We start from the raw sequence: 21,368 nt of genomic DNA on the forward strand, positions 1-21,368 counted from the left end.
GCAACATGTATTATTGTACTGTGGTCGAAGACTAAAAACTCGAGTGAATATATAGGTTCAGTGGTTAATTTGGATCATTTTTTTTTTCTGGATAATTTGGTTTTCTGAATTGAGGTTCAAAATTATTATAGAATTCATCGTAAAAATTAGAGTGACTGGTAAGTGTCTCAAACTTAATTTGAACGTCACTCTTGGTTGGATCTTATATCAATTCCACGAAAACTCCAATTTTCATAGCTTTATTTTAGTTGTATCGGTTTTTTTCTTTTCGAAAACCATAATTGTAGGGTTTTATAATATAAACCAAGAGATCAAAATTATCAAAATCATTAGCATACACGAACAAATATTACAAAAACATTTGAAAACTAATTGAGAACACACACACACAAACATTGTTTATTAAAGAAAGCTCAAGTCTTGAATCCTAATCTCAGTTTTGAACTTCTTCTGATGAGACATCTCGTGATGATCAACCTTGGCTGTTTCTTTCACTTTTCTAGAACTATCAACAACCGAGACAGCTTTGTGACTCTTACAACCCGACAAAAACCCAGCCGACCGGACTTTCTCACCAATCACCGGTTTGGTTCTAACCGCCGGACCACTTCTCGTGACCCTCTTCATCATATGGAAATCCGAAATTACCGATTGATCTGCCATACTTCCCGTTACCACACTCCATCCAATGCTGGCCTCACTTGGCTCATAGACACTGCTCGTTATGTTCTCAATCTCGAACAAATCAGAACTCGCTACACTTGCTGTCTCTTCCTCTTGCGTGTTGCTGCTCATTGAAGAGTTATTACCATTGTTGTGATTGTTGTTCTTGGTAGAGAGTTGGTTTGGTATTGCGTCCCATGTAAGCAGAGAGAGCTTTCTCTCGAGGTTCATGGCGATATCGGACCTTTGAATAGGTAATGGGATCTTCTCTGGCTCATTATAATCCGCTTTCTTGGCTTCAAAATGGAGTCTTGGCTTGTCGTTGTGCTTTCTTGCGTCGTAAGCAACGAAATCCCGATCGGAATTTCTACTTTTACAGGAGATTTTTGGGTCGGTATGGACGGTTTTGACCCCAGAGCAGGGACCGTAACATCTAAACCGACCAAAAGAGACGCTTGTCTCGTTCGTTTTCCGTTGCTTGTTCTCATTGTTGTTAATCCTCATGAGAAAGGTTTGGCTGTTGTAACTTGACTCGGATCTTACACTTGGCGTTCCGTGTCGGCTTGTTCTTGATCTAGACGACGTCGTTTTCGTCAATTGGGGATGAGGATGATCCTGTGTGTTTTCCTTTTCGTGTTGCTTGGTGATATCCGCCGAGGAATCAACAGGATCTAGCTTCATGCTGAAGTATTTTTCTGCTCCGAAAACTCCAATCTCGGCGTCATTATCAGCTTTGATATTGGGTTTGTCTGAGATTTTTGAAGAAGGTTGTTCTTGGATTGAGGAGAGGACAAGTAGTTGTGGTTTATAAGTTGAGATTTGGCGAAAATGAGCACTCTTCTTTTCAGCATCCATCTCTATTGTATGTGTATATATGTTGTTTAGTGCTACTTTATGAAGTGGTAAAATACAAAAGATCTAACAAAAAGGAGTTAAGGGAAATGACAAGAAGAAGAAGGCTATGGAAATGATGGGAGATTTGCAGAGAGAAAGAGCTTTGAATGGTGGATGTGTTTGTGAGGAGGAATTTTCGCTATTATATAGAGAAAAGAATCTTGGTGGAGGAAATGGTGCCAAGTCATAGTTAGTAGCTACAGAGTTTGCAAACCCCTCAGTTTTATAAAAGTATTGATTATGGTTTTTATTTTATTTTATTAAATTGATTATGGTTTTCTTTCTAAAGAAATATCAGGAGAAGTACATTATATATGTGTGTCTATACATCTAATATCTATATAATTTCAATTACTTTTTCTATTAGAGTATATAATTCAATACTTGTAAATATTATCTATATACTTGTATAGTCAACATTAGAGTATTAATACTGGTTGTAACAACACATTTACAGCTAATGAGAAATAATCAATTCCTTAATCTCTCTCTTACTTTATCTCTCTAATATGGTATCAGAGCTCTTTTTTCTCCTTCCGCCCAGATTTCTCATTCGTTTTTCGATTTTTTGAGCTTTGATCTTCATGATTTGAGTTTCTTCTTCTTCGATTCGACCTCAGATTGTCTCGGATCTGTTCTTATTTTGTTCGATTTGAGCTTTTTCTGCTCATTTTCATCTTCTTTTTGTTTCTTTTCTCTGTTCTTCATCGCATCCATGGCGGCGGTGATTGTTAACCGAGATCCTTACGAGAATCCTTATTCTCTCACTAATCATGATCATTCTGGTTTGTTGTTAGTCTCCGATCGTCTTATCGGAGCTGCTGACTTTGGATTGTGGCATCAATCAATGATTATGGCGTTAAACGGGAGAAACAAACTCTGTTTTGTTGATGGTAGTCTACCCAAGCCTGATGATGGTCATCGCGATGCAGCGACATGGTCCCGGGTTAATGATGTGGTACGTTCTTGGTTGATGAACTCAGTTTCCAAAACGATTGGTCAAAGTATTTTGTATGTCAAAACTGCTCATGGTATCTGGCAAAAGCTATTAAAACAATTCAAGCAGAATAACGTTCCTCGTCTTTATCGGATTGAACAAAAACTTGCTGGTCTTCGTCAAGGTTCTATGGATGTTAATACTTTCTATACCAAGTTAGTCACTATATGGGAAGAAGTGAAGAGCGCACATGATTTTCCAGTGTGTCACTGCAATGGTTGTGACTGTGATTTGGATAGAAAATGGATGGATTTGTTTGAAAGAAATTTTGTGATTAAGTTCCTTTTTGGTCTCAATGATTCTTATGAACACATCAGGGAATCGATTGTTATGCTTGATCCTTTGCCTGATTTGGAGAAAACTTTGAATATGGTTATTCAGCATGAGCATCAACAGCAAATCAAGCACTCTCCTCAATCGGGTTCAGTGGTCTTTCAAATGAGTTCACAGTCTCCTCCGTCAGATTCTGGTTTTTCATACAATCAGCCTGAATTTGATACTTACTCAGGTCATAATGAAATTGTTGGAGCTGTTGCAGGTGGTTATAAGCCTCGTCAGCGTCCTGTTTGTACCTACTGTGGTCTTCAAGGCCACATTGTTACCAAGTGTTATAAATTACATGGATATCCTCCGGGTTACAAGACATCAAATCAGCCTTATGGTAATCAGTCATATGGGAATCAGTCTTTTGGCAATCAATCTTATGGGAATCAGTAGGGTGTTGCTACTCAATTTGTTCCTAAGCAATTTCAACAGCGTCCTCCTGTTTCATTCCCACAACAACAACAATTTGGTCAGTAGAACAACATCAACTCCAAAATGCAAGGTCCAAGAGGATCAAAAGAAAATGTGGTTGGCAATATTATCACTAATTCTCCTGCAGTTCAAGATCATTTTCATCAGGTCTCTCATGCTTTGGCTCAGTTGTCTCCGGATCAGATTGAACAGCTAGCTACTCAGCTTACTACTAAGGCTACCTGTCAACAGCCAAGCATCAATGAAACTCATGGTGTCACTTATGCTTCAACATCTGCATGTAACACTGTTTGCACCACTCTGATGGAATCTTGCCTTAATTTTACTGCCTGGATTATTGATTCTGGTGCAACAACACACGTTTGTTGCAATTTAAGTCTTTTTGCTGATATCAATAGTATATCAGAAACTACTGTTAAACTTCCCAACAGTACTCAGATTGCTATCAATCAATCTGGTGCTGTCAAGTTGTCAGATAATCTTGTCCTTCAAAATGTGCTTTTCATTCCTTCTTTTCACTTAAATCTTATCAGTGTGAGCTCCCTTCTTCAGCATTGTGCATACTCTGTTAATTTCTTTCCTTCTTTTTGCACAATTCAGGAGTTTACTCGGGGCTTGATGATTGGTAAAGGTCATTTGGAAAATAAACTCTACTTTTTGGATTTAGAGTCTCCATCATCACAGTGTCCATCTTCATCTCTAGTTTGCAGTCTAAATGTTTCAGAGTCTAGTTCCCTTTGGCATTCAAGGCTGGGTCATCCATCATTTCCTAAGATTCAAGCTCTTTCTGAAGAACTCTCTATTTCCAAGTCAAAGCTCAAAGATTGGTCTCATTGCAAGACATGTCATCTAGCTAAACAAAAACGTTTATCTTTTCCATCTCTTAATAATCTTTCACAAAAACCTTTTGATCTTGTGCACATGGATGTATGGGGTCCATTTTCTGTTATTTCTAATGAGGGTTTCAAATACTTTCTCACTCTTGTTGATGATTGCACAAGAGTGACATGGATTTATCTTTTGAAAAATAAAAGTGATGTCTTACATGTTTTTCCTTCTTTTCTAAACACTGTGGAAACACAATTTTCTAATAAAATAAAATCCATTCGTTCAGATAATGCTCCAGAATTATCTTTCACTCCTCTTTTAGAATCCAAAGGAATTAAACACTATTTTTCTTGTGTTGATACACCACAACAAAATTCCGTGGTTGAACGTAAACATCACCATATCCTAAATGTGGCTAGAGCCCTTCTTTTTCAATCCAACATTCCTCTTCAATACTGGAGTGATTGTATTCGTACTTCTGTTTTTCTAATAAATAGAACATCCTCTCCTTTACTTCAAAATAAAACTCCATTTGAGCTTCTTATGCAAAAGAAACCAAATTATTCCCATTTAAGAAATTTTGGATGTCTCTGTTATGCTTCCACTTACCCTAAAGACAGACATAAGTTCACCCCAAGAGCAGAAGCTTCTGTTTTCCTTGGCTATCCTTCAGGATATAAGGGTTACAAGGTCCTTAATTTGGAAACTCACTCAATTTCCATTTCCAGAAATGTTGTTTTTCATGAGGACATCTTTCCTTTTCATTCTTCAGAACTCCATTCATCCACTCTTGATCTTTTTTCTTCCCATATTCTTCCACTTCCAATTCCAGACACTACTTCTTCCATTCCTCTTCCTCTTGTTTCTTCTTCTGACAATTTATCTGACAACAATGGTTTGACAGTAGCATCGGACAATACTATTGATGTTAATGCACATAGACCTAAACGCAATACTCGTGTCCCATCCTATCTCAATGATTATCACTGCAATTTGGTTCATGACCTGCCAAATATCAGTGGTACGACTGCTCATCCGATATCCTCTGTGCTTGATTATTCAAAATTCAACAGTGATTATCAGCAATTTATCCTCAATATCTCCTCTGAATCAGAACCAAAGAATTTTTTAGAGGCTGTTAAGTCTGAAAAATGGCATGGTCCCATGAATGAGGAGCTGCAAACCTGTGTCAACACTGGCACTTTCTCAGTGGTTTCTTTACCTGAGGGTAAAAAGCCTATTGGTTGTAGATGGGTTTACCGTATCAAGCACAATGCAGATGGGACAATAGATCGATACAGAGCTCGTTTAGTCGCTAAGGAATATACTCAGCAAGAGGGTGTAGATTACATTGACACATTCTCACCAGTGGCTAAGCTTGTTACTGTCAAATTGCTTTTAGATCTAGCAGCTAAACATGGTTGGTCTTTAACACAAATGGATGTGACAAATGCTTTTTTGCATGGTGACTTAGAAGAAGAAATCTATATGGATTTGCCACCAGGATATACACCACCTCCTGGTGAGTCTTTGCCTCCTAATGCAGTATGGAAATTGCACAAATCCCTTTATGGCCTAAAGCAAGCTTCACAGCAGTGGAATAAAAAATTTTCTGAGGTTTTGTTGCAGGATGGCTTCAAACAATCAGAATCAGAACATACTCTTTTCGTCAAGCATGTCAACAACACTTTCATTGCTTTGTTAGTGTATGTTGACGACATCATGATTGCCAGCAACAGTGATGAAGCAGTTTCTGATTTGAAGAACACATTGGCTGTGGCTTTTAAGCTGAAAGATCTTGGTCCAGTCAAGTATTTTCTTGGTCTTGAGATTGCAAGAAACAAGACTGGAATCTCTGTCTGTCAGCGTAAGTATACATTGGATCTGTTGGAAAGTATTGGTTATCTTGGCAGTAAACCGGTTGCCACACCCATGGATTCAACTATTCAACTTAATACAGAGAGTGGTGAGCTTCTCCCTGACGCTACAGTCTATAGAGCTCTCATTGGGAAACTTCTTTACCTTACCATCACTAGAGCTGACATCACCTATGCAGTTCATAAACTCAGTAAGTTTCTAGCTCAACCAAGAACTCTCCATCTTGAAGCTGCACATCGCATTGTCAGATACTTAAAGGGTGATCCAGGAAGAGGTCTTTTTTACTCAGCTCATTCTGAAATACGCCTTCAAGCTTTTTCTGATGCAGATTGGGGCACATGTCCTGACACTAGACGCTCTACTACGGGTTACTGTGTTTTTCTTGGTAATTCTCTGATCTCTTGGAAATCACGCAAACAACAAACGGCATCCCGCAGCAGTGCTAAGTCAGAATATCGTGCCTTAGCAGACACTACTTGTGAACTCCTCTGGTTAAGCCAATTGCTGAAAGATTTACACATCAAGATTTCAGGTTCAGCTAATCTCTATTGTGACAGTACTGCGGCAATACACATTGCTTCAAATTCAGTTTTCCATGAAAGGACAAAATACATTGAGATCGATTGTCACATAGTACGAGATAAACTGCGAGCTGGTTTCTTGAAATTGCTTCATGTTACTACTGATAATCAATTGGCTGACTTATTTACTAAAGCTCTCCCTCCCAAGACCTTCAAGATGCTAATGTCAAGATATGCTTTTTCAAGTCTCTTTCTTCCTTCTTGAAGAATTGGACTTGAGGGAGGGGTATTAGAGTATATAATTCAATACTTGTAAATATTATCTATATACTTGTATAGTCAACATTAGAGTATTAATACTGGTTGTAACAACACATTTACAGCTAATGAGAAATAATCAATTCCTTAATCTCTCTCTTACTTTATCTCTCTAATATTTTCAGGTATCCAAATTTAGCACACAATCTCTAAAGTTCTAAAAATAGCACAAATTTAGTATTAAAAAGACTAATACAGTATAAGCATTTGATTGACGTTTCAGTTTTTCATACGATCATATTGTAGTCGTGATTCTAAATTGTAACTAATTTTATTATTTTACATAGTTAGATAAATGTAAAATAGTTATTTTGTAAATTCACTAATGCTAATTTGTAGAACACATGTTATAATTGTTCATAAAACTTATTCTAGAGTATTTATCTTTAAAATATATTCACTATGATCAAAATTACAGCAGGGAAACTTGAACCCTAATCTTTCAATTTCCATAATCATTCAACACAATACGTTGATTCAAAAAATATATAGATATTAATTTGTTTGGTCTCGAGAAACAAGTTTGAAAACAAAGAGTGTGTAAAGGTACGTATTACCGTTTGGTAAAGGAAGAAGCTGTTCACTTTATATAAATATTTTGGTTCATCCACGTTACAAACATTTTAGTTGAAAAATGGAAACCAGTTTAGATTAGTGTTTTAGTTATAAGCTGTAAAATAATAGTATATATTTGATTGTTCAATTTTTTTAATACTAATTGCAACAACTTTTTCAAATATATCAACTCATATTTCTTCTATGTTACATGTTAGTGATAGGAGTAGTAATTTATGTTTTGAAAATGTGATGCTGTTATTTCACAGCATTCATTAAATTGTTATGTTTTCACCTTTTTAAAAAGTGATACATAAATGATACAATTAAAAGGTATAATAACTAAAAAAAATCAATATCTACAAAGGATATTTTTTTTTTAGTGTTTTGAGATTTTTCAGTAAAAACTTTGTTTCGCTCAAAAGTGTGTTTGCTACTAAACGTATCCCCACTAAACTATTCATTTCACTTGAAGACTGTAGTCATCACCATATTATTCCCTGATATTACAGTAATTTTAGATGAAAGCCAAATGAGCATTATAATGAGTTGGACCTTTCAACGTTATACCGTTTCTTATCCAAAAATTGATTCGAATGATCTCAATCATCTAATTATTATTTTCTTTTTCTCGAATTACATATATTGATGCTGTTATTTCACAATAAATAATCATTTATTATTCATGATAAAATAACATGTGGACAATGTTATTACAAGTGGTATGTGGAAATGAAACAACAAAGGAGAAGAGAGAATCGGACTGGCTTGGTATTTATTGTTGGTATTGCCTATTGTTCAGTACTTAATAAATAGGTAGAAAGATTGGTACGTAATGGATTTTGCATTCCAACAAATACATATCCACACATTTAAGTATAAACTGCCTCGACGTCTGCTGGAAAGTTTGGCAGTGGCAACGTCAAATATCTTTTCAGTATCATTATTGTCCTTTTTAGAATAATAAAACTCCAAATATAAAACTGTGGAAATTTTCTATTTTTTTGGTTTTTCATCAAAAGTACTTGTGGATCAAAATGTTTAGATTTAAAATCGCACTATGCAGGATTCTGGTTGTTTCGATCTTACAATGTCTTAATTTTGTTTGATCAGCGTAGAACTGAATAGGCTCTTCTGAACTAGGGGATTTAGGTTTTAGCAAAACATTTAAGAATGAAGCCAAACAATGTAATGATTATATTAGTTTTAGGTAAGTAATGAATCAAAAAGTCAAGATGGCCGAGTTGGTCTAAGGCGCCAGTTTCAGGTACTGGTCCGAAAGGGCGTGGGTTCAAATCCCACTCTTGACACTTACTGTTTTTCTGATAATTTGTTTTGCTTTTTTTTTTTCACCTTTTTTTAATTCTTGTAGATAAAAAAAGCACATGTAGATCAAAATAAAAGGCCTAGAGGCCCTAGAAGATCCAGTGGGCTCTACAGAAAACGTTCTTTCCAATATTAAATTTAGTGAATTTAAGTGAATATCACCATTTTTTTTCTTTTTAAAATTTTAAAATATGAGTTTATGGCATTATCATATTTCTAATTTGACAACTAGCAAAAGAAATATATTTAAAACAATCATCAATTTCATTAGAGTTTTTTCTCTTTTTGTTTCTGTTTTTGTTTTCACCCTTATAATAATAGAATTTTGAATTTTCGTTTTATTTTGGAAGAAAGACATCCAAACCTATTACAAGCTTTGTGCTGCTATCCAAATGGGAATATGGATATTTTCGTCTTTCTAAAAATATTGGAACAACACACAGATGACGTGTCGGATTGTGAATGGTAGTGTTCACGGAGCACCAAAAGTTCATGTTACGAAATTACCCTTACGCGTTTACTATATATATCCCTACTTTGTGTTCACCATTCGAAAACACATTACAAATTCTCTTTGTTCCCTCCACACTCTTGAGAAATCGTTTTCTTCGAGTCACTCCTACAATGGATTGCATAAACAGTATTGATAGATCCGCTTTCGTTGCCATTGCGCCGGAATCTCCGTTCATTGCGACCGGAACAATGGCCGGAGTAGTAGATCTGTCGTTTAGTTCATCCTCTAATCTCGAGAATTTTTAACTCGATTTTCAGTGCAGCGATCGTGAGCTGAACCTAGTAGGTCATTGCAAAAGCTCTGAGCGGTTTAATCGACTCGCTTAGGGAAGTTATGGATCTGGATCTGATGGTCACATCGCCGGTGGCCTCTTTGACGGGAACATCGGTTTATGGAATCCAATTCGGTGATTTTCCCTAACCCTAATTGAAATCTATTAGCCTCTCTTCACTTAATACTGATTATGAAAAGTATTTTATTTTTTGTTATTTTTGATCAGTTCTAACTTCTAAGTCTGGTGAAATTGCTTGGACATCTTTCAAAACATAAAGGACCTCTGAGTTTATATCTCTTTGCTTTCAGAATTTTATGTCTTTTCTTCCAAGACGTCGTTATTTGATGTTTATATTGTCTTGTAATATAGGTTCGTGGTCTTGAATTTAATGTCAAGTCCCCAAATAAACTTGCTTCTGGGACTGATGATGGTACAGTTTGTATTTGGGATTTAACAAATCCTTCAAAGCCTTGTCATTATCTAAAGGTACCATACTAACATGTCATATGTAGTTCAAGATCTCTGCAATTTTATGTGTTAATTTTGGAGTATCTTAAAGATATATACAATGTCTTCTTGCAGGGTACTGGTTCTTATATGCAAAGTGAAATCTCTTCTATATCATGGAATAGAGAGTTTCAACATGTTTTAGCATCTACCTCATACAAAGGGACTACTGGTGAGCATTAGAGTTCTATGATCTGGTTCACTTAGGTTTAACTACAATTTTCAACTTGTGCTAATCGTATGATGAATATTGTTTTTACTTAGTGATATGGGATGTGAATAACGAGAAGGTTATAACAGAGTAAGTATTGAGATCCTGATTTATTTTAAATTTGCTATACTAGAAATCATATGTGATTTCTTATCATAACCTGATCTGTTCATTTTCAATCAACAGCTTCAAAAATACCGTTAGGTGCTCAATTTTGCAATGGGATCCTGATAATTATAATCAGATAATGGTTGCATCAGATGAAGATAGTTCACCAAATGTGAAGGTAAATCAAATCATATTAATTTTTTTGTTCCAGTTAAATCAAATTTGGCTCTTTATATTGGTCTCTAAAGATTTTTGTTGTCAGCTTTTGGACATAAGGTATCTACAATCACCTGTTCGCACATTTATTGGCCACCAAAAAGGTATCTCCATCGATCTTCTTTACTAGAGAATGTACCAATGTTGTGTTTTTTTTTTCTAGTTCTTATCATTAAATGTTGGTGTCATGGCGTTGGTTGAAACATAGTGGTGATACTTGTTATACAACAGGTGTGATTGCAATGGAGTGGTGTCCAAGTGACAGTTTGTATTTACTTACCTGGGCGAAAGACAGCCGAACTATTTGCTGGAACACAAAGACAAGAAAGGTGAAGAGAAAATAAATCTGATATAGCTTTGTTGTTAGCTAACTAGTACCTTATTGGAATTTTGGTCTGTTATGTCAGATTGCGGCTGAGTTACCTACTGGCCAAAATTGGAATTTTGATGTTCATTGGTATCCAAAGATGCCTGGAGTTATATCAGCATCTTCAGTTGATGGGAAAATTAACATCTATAACCTTGAGGTACCTCTTTACAATCATGTTTTGGTGTTTAAAATTTGTGTGAATAATCTATGACGTATACAAAAAAATGAACCTATGAATTCTTGTTAGTTTCCCACCCATATAAATAAATAAAATGAAAATAAACTCATGAAAGTATGCATCAATGTAGGGTTGCAGCAGCTATGGTACTGTGGAGAACAATTTAGATTCAGGTAATGTCCTACAAGAACAATATGCTTGAATCATTGCTTTGCTGGGAGCATCAAAGAACCCCCAACATCACTTCTTATTCCATCATCTTGTTGCAGATCTTTTAACAGCACCAAAATGGTGAAAATGCCCGGTTGGTGCATCTTTTGGATTTGGAGGAAAGCTTATTTCGTTCAACAAAAATCTCCCTGAGGCATCTGAGGTGTGGTTTTAGATTGTTTTATTCTGTTTTATGTTCTATTTTATTTAGTTCATTGACTCTTATGTCCATTTGTCAGGTTTTTCTGCATACCCTGGCCACAGAACAAAGTTTGGTGAATCGAATTTCTAAATTTGAAGCTGCATTAGAAAATGGAGAGAAGACTTCAATTAGGGGTTTGTACGAGAAGAAAACAGAAGAGGCCGAGTAAGTCTTACTGTGACTGAAAATTATCAAATATAATCATCCTTAGATAACTAACACAAACTTACAATTTTCTTCTCTGTTTCAATACACTGTTTCTGCAAATCCGAGGAAGAGAAGGAAACATGGGGATTGCTGAAAATCATGCTTGAAGAAGATGGGAACGCAAAGACGAAGTTGCGTACCCATCTTGGCTTTAGTTTACCTTCTGATGAAAAGGATCAAACTGTTAACGAGCCTCATGCTACATGTTCTTCTACAAACGAGGAAGAAACTAAGAAAATGCCAGAACCAGAAGGAGAGAGCTCTTATCCAACATTTGATGATGCTATCCAACGTTCATTGATTGTGGGAGATTACAAGGGAGCAGTGGCTCAGTGTTTATCTGCAAATAAGATGGCTGACGCTTTAGTGATTGCTCATGTTGGTGGTACAGAATTGTGGGAGAGTACTCGCAATATATATATATATGAGGATGAGCAATGCACCTTACATGAAGGTATATCAACTTTACTTGATATGTTTGTAAGTGCCATCTTATATTCTTGTTGGTTTGCAAATTAAACAACTATTATATTAATCTGTTTCAGGTTGTCTCTGCAATGATGAACAATGATTTAATGACCTTTGTTCATACAAGACCACCTAAATCCTGGAAAGAAACACTTGCTCTCATCTGCACTGTAAGTTATTTTCTTGATGAAGTGAAAATGCTTTATCCTAGATGGTTTGATGTCACTAACTACACTAATGGAATGTGTTGGAAAACAGTTTGCAGAAGGAGATGAATGGATAAGCCTCTGTGATGCTCTTACCTCAAATTTGATGGATCCTGGTTTTACGTTGGCTGCAACTCTGTGTTACATTTGCTCAGGCAATGTCGACAAAACAGTAGACATTTGGTCAAGGAGCCTTGAAAAAGAAAGTGATGGGAAATCTTATGCTGAGCGTGTTCAAGATGCGTATGGAATTCTATATCTTGCATATATACATTAAATTGTATTTCTCTGCTCAAGCTTTTTTTTTCTCTGTGAAATATGATCTTATGGAGAGGACTCTTGTCCTTGCTTTGGTAACTGGCAACAAGAGATTCAGTGCGTCTCTACGTAAACTCTTTGAGAGTTATGCTGAGATATTGGCCAGTCAAGGACTTCTTGCAACCGCTATGAAGTTCTTAAAATTTCTTGAGTCTGGCGATTTCTCACCCGAACTTTCAATCTTGCATAATCAGATTGCTCTGTATGCGGAACCTGGTATGTATTCAACTATGATGTGATTAATCTGCTTTGTAAGAAAGTTATCATTCTGATATTAGCTAAATTGTTTGATATTGTTTCTTGCAGAAGCTGCTAACACTTCTGCTTCAGAAAACACTCAGTCTAAAATCTCCATGCCATATCAAAAGGTCTGTTGTTTGACTTGGTACAAACTCTGCTATTTACTTGGTTTTTACATAACCGTTTATTCTTCTTCATATCATGTGTTATAAAATCTATCACTTTCTTGGACCAAACCTTAATTAATATAAGATTTTTTTTCCTGCAGAAATATTTTCTTCCAGCTCCATTAAGCAATGCTCAGCCATCAAGAACTACTTTTGTTCCTTTGAATCCTCCTAGAGAACTAAAGAACGCGGACCAGTATCAGCAACCAACCATGGATTCTTATTCGTTTAATGTATATGATTCACTTCCATCTCCATTGTATTTAGTTTATTGTGTCTACATTTTAGCTTTTGACTAACCAAAAAATCTCTCCCCCAAGCGATCCGCTGACCCAGCTTACAATGCATCACCCGGTCCTGGCTCACATCGATCCATTCCTTCACAAGTTGGTCCATATATTAACTCCAAGATTCCCCAAACTGTTGCTCCACCAATGGGACATATGAATCCAACACACCAGGTAGCAATGCAACCAGCACCTGTAGCTCCACCACCAACTGTTCAGACCGCAGATACTTCCAATGTACCAGGTATTGGCATTGTATAACATTTAAGCAGAATACCTGTCAGCATCATTAGATGTGGTTTATTTATTATATATAAGTTATACTAAAATCAAAATGTTTTCTTCATGATATTATGGAATGATCAGCCCACCAGAAACCTATTGTGTCTACATTGACAAGGCTATTTAAAGAGACATTTGAACTATTAGGAGTTACTCAAGAGCTACTCCTGCCGAAAAGCGTAAGGTAGAAGATAACTCAAGAAAGCTAGGAGCTCTGTTTTTGAAACTAAATAGTGGAGACATCTCAAAGAACGCTGCTGGAAAACTCACTCAGCTCTGTCAAGCTCTGAACAAAAATAATCTTGGTGCAGCTTTACAAATACAGGTAAAAAATGATATAATTATGAATCTTTAGTAATATTGCATTATTGTATTTAAAAATGTTCGAATAAATAAGAGTTTGGTTTGTTATTTGTTATTATTGGTGAACAGGTGGCTATGACAAACACCGAATGGTATGAGTGCAGTTTTTGGCTTCCAACACTAAAGCAAATCATCAAGGGAAAGCAAAATGTTCAGTGAAATGGTGAATTTTATTTGTTTGGGTATAAACTTACTACTATAGCCACTAGGTTATGTACTTAGTGAGAAAAGCAAATCAGTTCTCAACCACTAGGTTATGTACTCTTTTTTTTTTCCTTTTTTTTTTGTTCTGTCTCTTTTTTTGGGGGTCTTTGGAACATCGAGAAAACCAGCATTTGCTCTAGAAAACTTTAGAGCCAAGTAATGTTAGAACTTAGAAGCCTGAGTTCATGAGAATGGTGTTAATGGTCGTGGGTTCGAAAACAATTTTGTTATGCCGAAAGGTGGATATATATGTGGCCCAACTCTGTGTTTAGTCATTGGCCTATTTTAGTTACTAGCTTACTTTTTTTTTTTTGGTCAAATGTTACTAGCTTACTTATGTAGTTATGTTAAAAGAAATTGTCTAAAATAATCACAAAATCACAATATGTAATGTATGCTCCAAAAGAGTAATTATCTTGAGTTTTTATATTACAATAAGAAAAACTACAGTGGTCTTTTCCAACAAATTCGAGTCACTTTGATGAGAGCAAAAGTAGCCAATATGTTTTTGGTGGTATTATATTGCTTTATGATATTATTTTAATGGCTTCAAACCTTTGTTATAAAATAGAAGCGAATTGAAAAACATGAACCTAAACGATTTGATAACATGATTTGAAATGTGGGCCGCTGTGTTTTAAATTAAATTACTTTAACATAATCATAACAAAAAAAACTCCATCACGATCTTTTCTTGCAACAAAAAAGAATAATAACGACCAGACCGTCTATTAATTAGATATTCCCTCCGTTTCATAAAGAGTGTTGTTTTAAGGTTTTATTTTTGTTTCACAAAGAGAGTCGTTTTATGTTTTCAATACAAAATTTAATGATTTTTTATGTTTTATGACTATTAGTATTCTGTATATTGTTTTACTATTGGACAAATTATGTTTAGGTATATAGTTAATGATGTTTTTGTTTAGAAAAAAAATTTTTTTTAATGTTTTCTTAATCTGTGTGCAAAATTTTAAAATGACACTCTTTGTGAAACAGAGGGAGTATATAAGTAGTGCTTTGACACATGACTTCTGGCTTTATTCATTTTAATATGTACATGAACTCGACTTAATATATTTTTTTTTGATAAAGATAAAGTCATAAATTTTAATAATATTTTCTTCATAACATTAATTTACTTTGATTTAAATTTTCATATGTACATGAAACTTTATTTTTTTAATGTGTTGAACATTTTATCGGAGTCTTTTGTATGTATAGTGGTGGGTCGAATATTCAACAGAAAGAGACAAGGGGAAGAAACATATGATTATTGGTACTTGTATGCATTATTACTTATATATTTTATTTACGCTAAGATCCAAATATTGTTTTACAATAAAATTAATCTTTTTAACTACTTATTTTCAACAAAACTCACCTATCTCGCTATAAGTCAATATAAGAATAAGAACAAAGATTTAACTTGCTTATTAATTTGAGTTTTCCATTTATAAGTCTGTATATCCCCATTTTCTGTTGCTGTCATTGACCATATGCTTCGTACTCTACATGTGCAGTATAGATATACATCAAAATATATTAATACATAAAATAAGCATTGAAATTTGAAAGAGATCGCAAATGCTCCCAAGTATTCATCTCTTTCAGCGCAAACTAAGTGCTCTTAAAGATTCATCTCCTTCAAATAAGAAATATATTTAATTATGTATCCTGCTTAGTTAAAACATTAGCATACAAATATATATATAGACGTCCAAATGTGATTAGCTCAATATGAAGAAAAATTAGTTTCGATTGGAGACTCTTGCGTTATACGGAATGATTTAAACGCTTAAACACTTCTCGGTTATTAAAATAATCAAAAGCAAGATCCGCCAAAAAAATAAAATTGTTCCACATATTGTATTCTTAATTATAGACACACTCACACATAGATTTGAAGTATGCAACACTCCATCACATCGGGATTGAAAAATCATTTATCATATAGATCGGCGTTAATGTAAGTAGTTGAATATACATCAATAACCATATACATACATAAATACATCTCGATCTAATATAAATCAATAGATCAAATCCAAAGCAGATTCCTTTTTTAATTTCTTTGTTTTTTAGTTACCTTTCTTCCTTTTTTCCATCTTCGTTAATTAGTCGTTTGCATTCGGAGGAGAATACTCACAAACAACCTCCGTATCAACTTCCCTCCGGTGAAAATTCCGGTGACAGCCACAAGCAGCACACGTCAAAGCGTCATCGCCGCCGCTTGCCATAAACTCCCGGCAACCGTCGACAGCGTAGCCGCCGATATTAGCGGCATGATTCTTCTGACACTCAACGTAACGGACGTTGCTTGAAGAAGAAGTCATAGTGTAAGAGATTTTTCTCTGTTTTATCACCACTTGCCTCTTCTTCATCTTCTTCGTAAACTGATCTCCCAAAAAAACCCTAATTTGTTTTTCCGATTACCTCGTTTTGAGGGGGAAATATCAAAGACTCTTTTTGGATACGAAGTAAAAGGGTACTTGCAAATGAAATGCCCCTTTGTAGCCCTTAATATATAAATAGGGTTGTTGAGTGTTGACTATATATCTCAACGCTATAGACGGATTTGCCGAAGCATTTGTTAAAATTATTATATGCCTAAGCATTGAAAAAAAGTCGCTTCAGAAAAAGAAGTCATTGTGAAATGAAATTTATCTATATTTGGTAAGACAAAGACTTCGACATGTAATTAGGTTTATAAGGGTGAAAATATGTTTGGTAACATGAAAGAAGTACAACAAATGATTTAGATTATAAGATTATACTAGCTAGCTAGTGATCTAGACATCTAGTATACTTTCTTTTCTTTTTTTTAGCAAATGACATCTAGTATATCTAAACCTTTTTCTTTGATAGTTAGAACTTAGAATCGAGCAAAATAAATTCGAAGATATTTGAAACCGACTTTTAAATAGATATATACATATACTATTATCTATATATAAAAAATGTTATTCAATTTCTTAAATTTGATACGAGCGATCTACTTTTAGTATAATACTATTTAATTTATAATTTAAATTACAAATTTAACGTTCATTTTATTTTCAAGTATCTTCCAAATTTGAAAACATAAAACTCAGCAGTGATCCTTATTTGTACCGTTGTTTTCACGTGCAATTGCTTCGCATAAATCACTTAGTTCATTAGAAAAATAATTGATTAATAAAATCAATTAATTGGTAGCCACTAGTGGCTCATGAAGTAAATAAATAATTGAATAAACAAAATAAATGCGTATCCGAGTCACTCCAAGGGACATGCTCCCACAAGCAATCGACACTGACACCTTGTTGGAGTATAATCGCATTATCAATCACATTTTTTTATTATCATAATGGACTTCCATTTATATCCTATAACTAAAATAAATATATATCTATATAACTATATATATTTATAAGAAAAAAAATTGGTTGGCAGCTATATGTAAGACTATACATTCAATTTTAGTGAAATTATTTGATTTTTATTTTTGTAATTCGCTTGTTGTTTTAAGTTTTAGTACTAGTTTATTTTTAACCTAAATCGCTTATTGACACATTTATTTTATTTTTGTTTTTGCATACTGGCTAATCAGTCAATTGACCACTTATAACAAGAAACAACAAATGTGGATCCCAATTGCTACACAAAAGACAATACGTCAAATGCCCCATGCGATTTGATTATAAATTAGTTTTTGCCCTAAATTAAAATGATCAAAATTATTTTCTGTATATAAATTTAACATGTAGACTACATCGAGTCATCGACAGTGCTTAATTTAAGACGGGTTTTTGTATTTTGAAGTTTCTACGGTTATGTACAGTTCTATGAAATATATCAGCATAACAAATCAAATCTCTCCAAAATAAATTCCGATTTAGAGAAAGAAGAAGTGAAGAACATCAAAAATGATATAGTCCACTTTTACTACTTGATGAACATCTTGACAAACAAAAACTATGTCAGAAAGTACTTGTAAATTGAAAAATAAAAATTTCCTTGATCATTAGGAAATTAAAAGCCGAAGATCACGGGCAAATTTCAAGAAGTTTGTTTTGTCAAGTAGAAAATGAAGACATGCACGGTGATCAGTTCTTTTGTTCAATTCAATCTCTTGACGAGTTCAAAATTTTTGCCATCTCCAATAAGTAGGTAATTAAGTTTGTAATGTTAATGATACCTCTCAGAACCATATATAGTGTTAATTAAAAATGATCGAAAACAACAAGCAACCACAGTATAGCAGATATTCGTTCAAACACGCATTTATAACATTTTGGAATATAGAGAGAGCCAGAGAGAGATGGGATGTTTTTAAATATTTGTGTGTAAAAGACTCTTTGTTTCTCACCAACCGTGCCCTACTCGTGAAGTTGCCAACCTAGAATCTTATAACCCCAAATCATTTGAATTAGTTTACATATCATACACTGATACGAATTTTTAATGGGCTTATTTCAAATTTAAAGCCCAGTTTAATGGATTTGGGCTCAAGAACCAAAACTCTTGATGTTAATACTGGGCTGGCTATCTCAAAGATTCATCTATGCTTGATGTTAATACTGGTAATAATCTGATTTTTTTTTTTTTTTTTTTTTTTGTCAACAACTTTATTAGATTAACTTATACAAGCCAATTTTGGGGAATATTGTTTACATAGGTAATTAGATGCGGTTGGGTACGAACATTTCGTGCCAGATTATCCGCTTTTGAATTTGCACGTCGAGAAATCAAAGATAAAGAGAAAAAATCAAACTCATCCTTGTCGCTCTGAATAGCCTCTAGATAGGTAGAAAAAGCTGGCCACTCCGTCGGGGAAGACACCATCTTCACCAGGTCTGAGCAGTCTGTATAGAAACTTATTTCGCGTTTGTCTTGGCCAATCATACATCTCATGGCCCAAACTAATGCTTCCACTTCTGTGTGTAGACATGTGAGACTTCGTCGGAGGTTGGCAGCATCCATGGTTGGTTCATCCTCACCTTGTAGTGTACAGAACCATCCTAAACCCAAGTAGTTGTCACTGTCTTTCCAAGAACCGTCAATAAAACATCGATACCCTGTAGTGTTTATAACCTCTGACTCAGCTGACTCACGGGACGGTACGTCCTTGACCATCTCCAGTTGAGCTAAAGTCCAAGCATTTGCTTCAATATCCGCTAATTTCAGAGTATCTCTGGGATCTTTGTCAATGTTTTCATGTATCTTGTCATTCCGTGCTTTCCAGATGTACCACATAATCCAAGGGAAATTGGAACTATGGGAATCCGTTGGTGTCCTCCAAAATAAATGATCCATATTCACATATAGTGATGATGAAGGGAAAATTCCAGGGACCGTTGGTATTTGCGATAGTGCCCAAGTTTGTAGGGCTGGGGGGCATTCAAAAATTGTATGGTTAATTGTTTCTTCGGGTGCCCCACATCTACCACAACCCGTTTCGCAATTGATACCCTTTTTCCTTAAATTTGAATTTACCGGCACACATCCAGTAAGCACTTGCCAAATGAAGTGTCTCAACTTCGGTGGACATTGAAGTTTCCATGAATTAGCCTGTAACGGCCGTATATCCGGTCCAAAATAACGACTTTGATTTTCGCCTTGTTTCATCATTTGTTCTATGTAATATCCAGACTTAACCGTATATTTTCCGGTTTTTGTAAAGTGCCACCCCATGACATCCGGACTGTTTTGTAAGCCCAAAGGCAGGGCACATACCATAGGAATGTCCTTAGGATCAATAAGAGTCCTAATTAATTCCATATCCCATGAATTTGTTTGACTATTAATCAAACACTTCACAAGAAGAGATGGGTCACGATGACTGTTGCTTAATTATCTGATTAATCAGAACCAATTCAATCCGAAACAGAGAGAATCACACAAAGAACAAATGAAGTTTTGTATATTCATATAATAATATATCAAACAATATATAATGCAAATTACCAAAAAAAAACAATATATAATGCAAGACATGTTTTAAAGAACAATGATATATAATGTAAACTTAATCCCATGAAGGATTATAAGAGACAAATATTAACCTTCTTTATAAAACAGAGTACTGAAAGAAAATAGAGTTACTGACACTGCAGAAATAGAGTATAGCCTTAGCTTTACTTGCAAAAACAGAACATTACCTCTTTTCTTTTTTTTTTTTTTTTTTTTAGTAAAAACGTCAGCATTTATTGTATTTGTTGTGTATAGGATCAGATCCTCTTCCAATCATTCTTTTTACAGATTGATTAGGATCAGACATAACGAAAGGAGAAGGCGCCAAATCTCCATTTGTATCTAAATTTCCTTCCTTTGATGATGAAGAGGACTCGGACTCGGACTCGGACTCTACAAGAACACGCAAAGGATGAACAAACAGAAGCTGCAGCCTCATGTCTCTGTCCCATCTTAGACCCGTAACCTTATTTGTTTGAAGTACCGAAAACGCGATGAGAAGGAGAAGAACTGTTCCTCTATTACGAATTGAAACGCCCATTTCGAAGAAATTTAACAGTATATATAATATGTAGATACTAGCTACAATGTTTTGTTTCTCAAAGTACAACTTGAGAGATTATATAAATGGAAAAGGTTAAAGAAGAAGAGAGAGTTTTGTCTCTCTCTCTCTCTCTCTCTCTCTCTCTCTCTCTCTCTCTCTCTCCCTCTCTCTCTCTCTCTCTCTCTCTCTCTCTCTCTCTCTCTCTCTCTCTCTTTGTTTTTTGGAATGGAGAGAAGATTGGTAAGAAGGAAGCATATATAAAGGCTGGTTTTAGAAGAACTCTCTTCTGACAAGTTTGAACCAAAAAAGGGTTTACACTTGGAACTCTGTTCTTGGGAAGCTAAGCATATCTCTCTCTTTTTTTTTCTTCTTTTTTTTCATTTCCAAACTTTTTCTATTTTTAACATTCACATATACATTTTATTTTTTATCGATATATATGTGATATGTCTACATTTTCTGCTTATTGGATAAGGTGAATGATGGATGATACATACATACACATATAGTCTCATAGGTGTAGTCTTGTGTTGTTTTTTGAGGATTGTTTTTCACACACAATGTCTCTTTCAAATGGAATCACCAAAGAGCTTAGTGATATCTT

At 34.9% G+C, this 21,368-nt stretch overlaps 3 protein-coding genes and 1 non-coding gene across 4 annotated transcripts; 2 read left to right on the forward strand and 2 right to left on the reverse strand.

Moving 5' to 3' along the window:
* Positions 1–317: 317 nt before the first annotated feature.
* On the reverse strand, positions 318–1,709 carry LOC9329079 (protein PHYTOCHROME KINASE SUBSTRATE 3). The gene has a single exon (XM_002892971.2). The coding sequence runs from the start codon at positions 1,516–1,518 to the stop codon at positions 403–405; it is 1,116 nt and encodes a 371-aa protein (XP_002893017.1). The 5' UTR covers positions 1,519–1,709; the 3' UTR covers positions 318–402.
* A 6,930-nt stretch (positions 1,710–8,639) lies between these two features.
* On the forward strand, positions 8,640–8,720 carry TRNAL-CAG. The gene has a single exon. It is a non-coding gene; the product is annotated as a tRNA-Leu (tRNA).
* A 393-nt stretch (positions 8,721–9,113) lies between these two features.
* Positions 9,114–14,560, forward strand: LOC9329080 (protein transport protein SEC31 homolog A). The gene is given in 23 exon segments (XM_021014118.1): positions 9,114–9,656; positions 9,764–9,767; positions 9,894–10,010; positions 10,107–10,203; positions 10,296–10,332; positions 10,429–10,528; positions 10,613–10,670; positions 10,798–10,895; positions 10,974–11,093; positions 11,245–11,287; positions 11,384–11,487; positions 11,564–11,690; positions 11,792–12,156; positions 12,158–12,187; positions 12,279–12,371; positions 12,460–12,645; positions 12,728–12,941; positions 13,032–13,093; positions 13,234–13,365; positions 13,453–13,663; positions 13,786–13,839; positions 13,842–14,026; positions 14,134–14,560. Coding segments are annotated over 23 exon segments (2,985 nt in total). The 5' UTR covers positions 9,114–9,198; the 3' UTR covers positions 14,224–14,560.
* A 1,494-nt stretch (positions 14,561–16,054) lies between these two features.
* Positions 16,055–16,970, reverse strand: LOC9326364 (mini zinc finger protein 3). The gene has a single exon (XM_021014039.1). It carries the CDS (start codon positions 16,647–16,649, stop codon positions 16,383–16,385), a length of 267 nt encoding a protein of 88 aa, XP_020869698.1. The 5' UTR covers positions 16,650–16,970; the 3' UTR covers positions 16,055–16,382.
* Between the last annotated feature and the right edge of the window lie 4,398 nt (positions 16,971–21,368).

The sequence above is a fragment of the Arabidopsis lyrata genome, assembly GCF_000004255.2.
Source record: "Arabidopsis lyrata subsp. lyrata unplaced genomic scaffold ARALYscaffold_1, whole genome shotgun sequence".
NCBI classification, from domain to species: Eukaryota; Viridiplantae; Streptophyta; class Magnoliopsida; order Brassicales; family Brassicaceae; genus Arabidopsis; species Arabidopsis lyrata.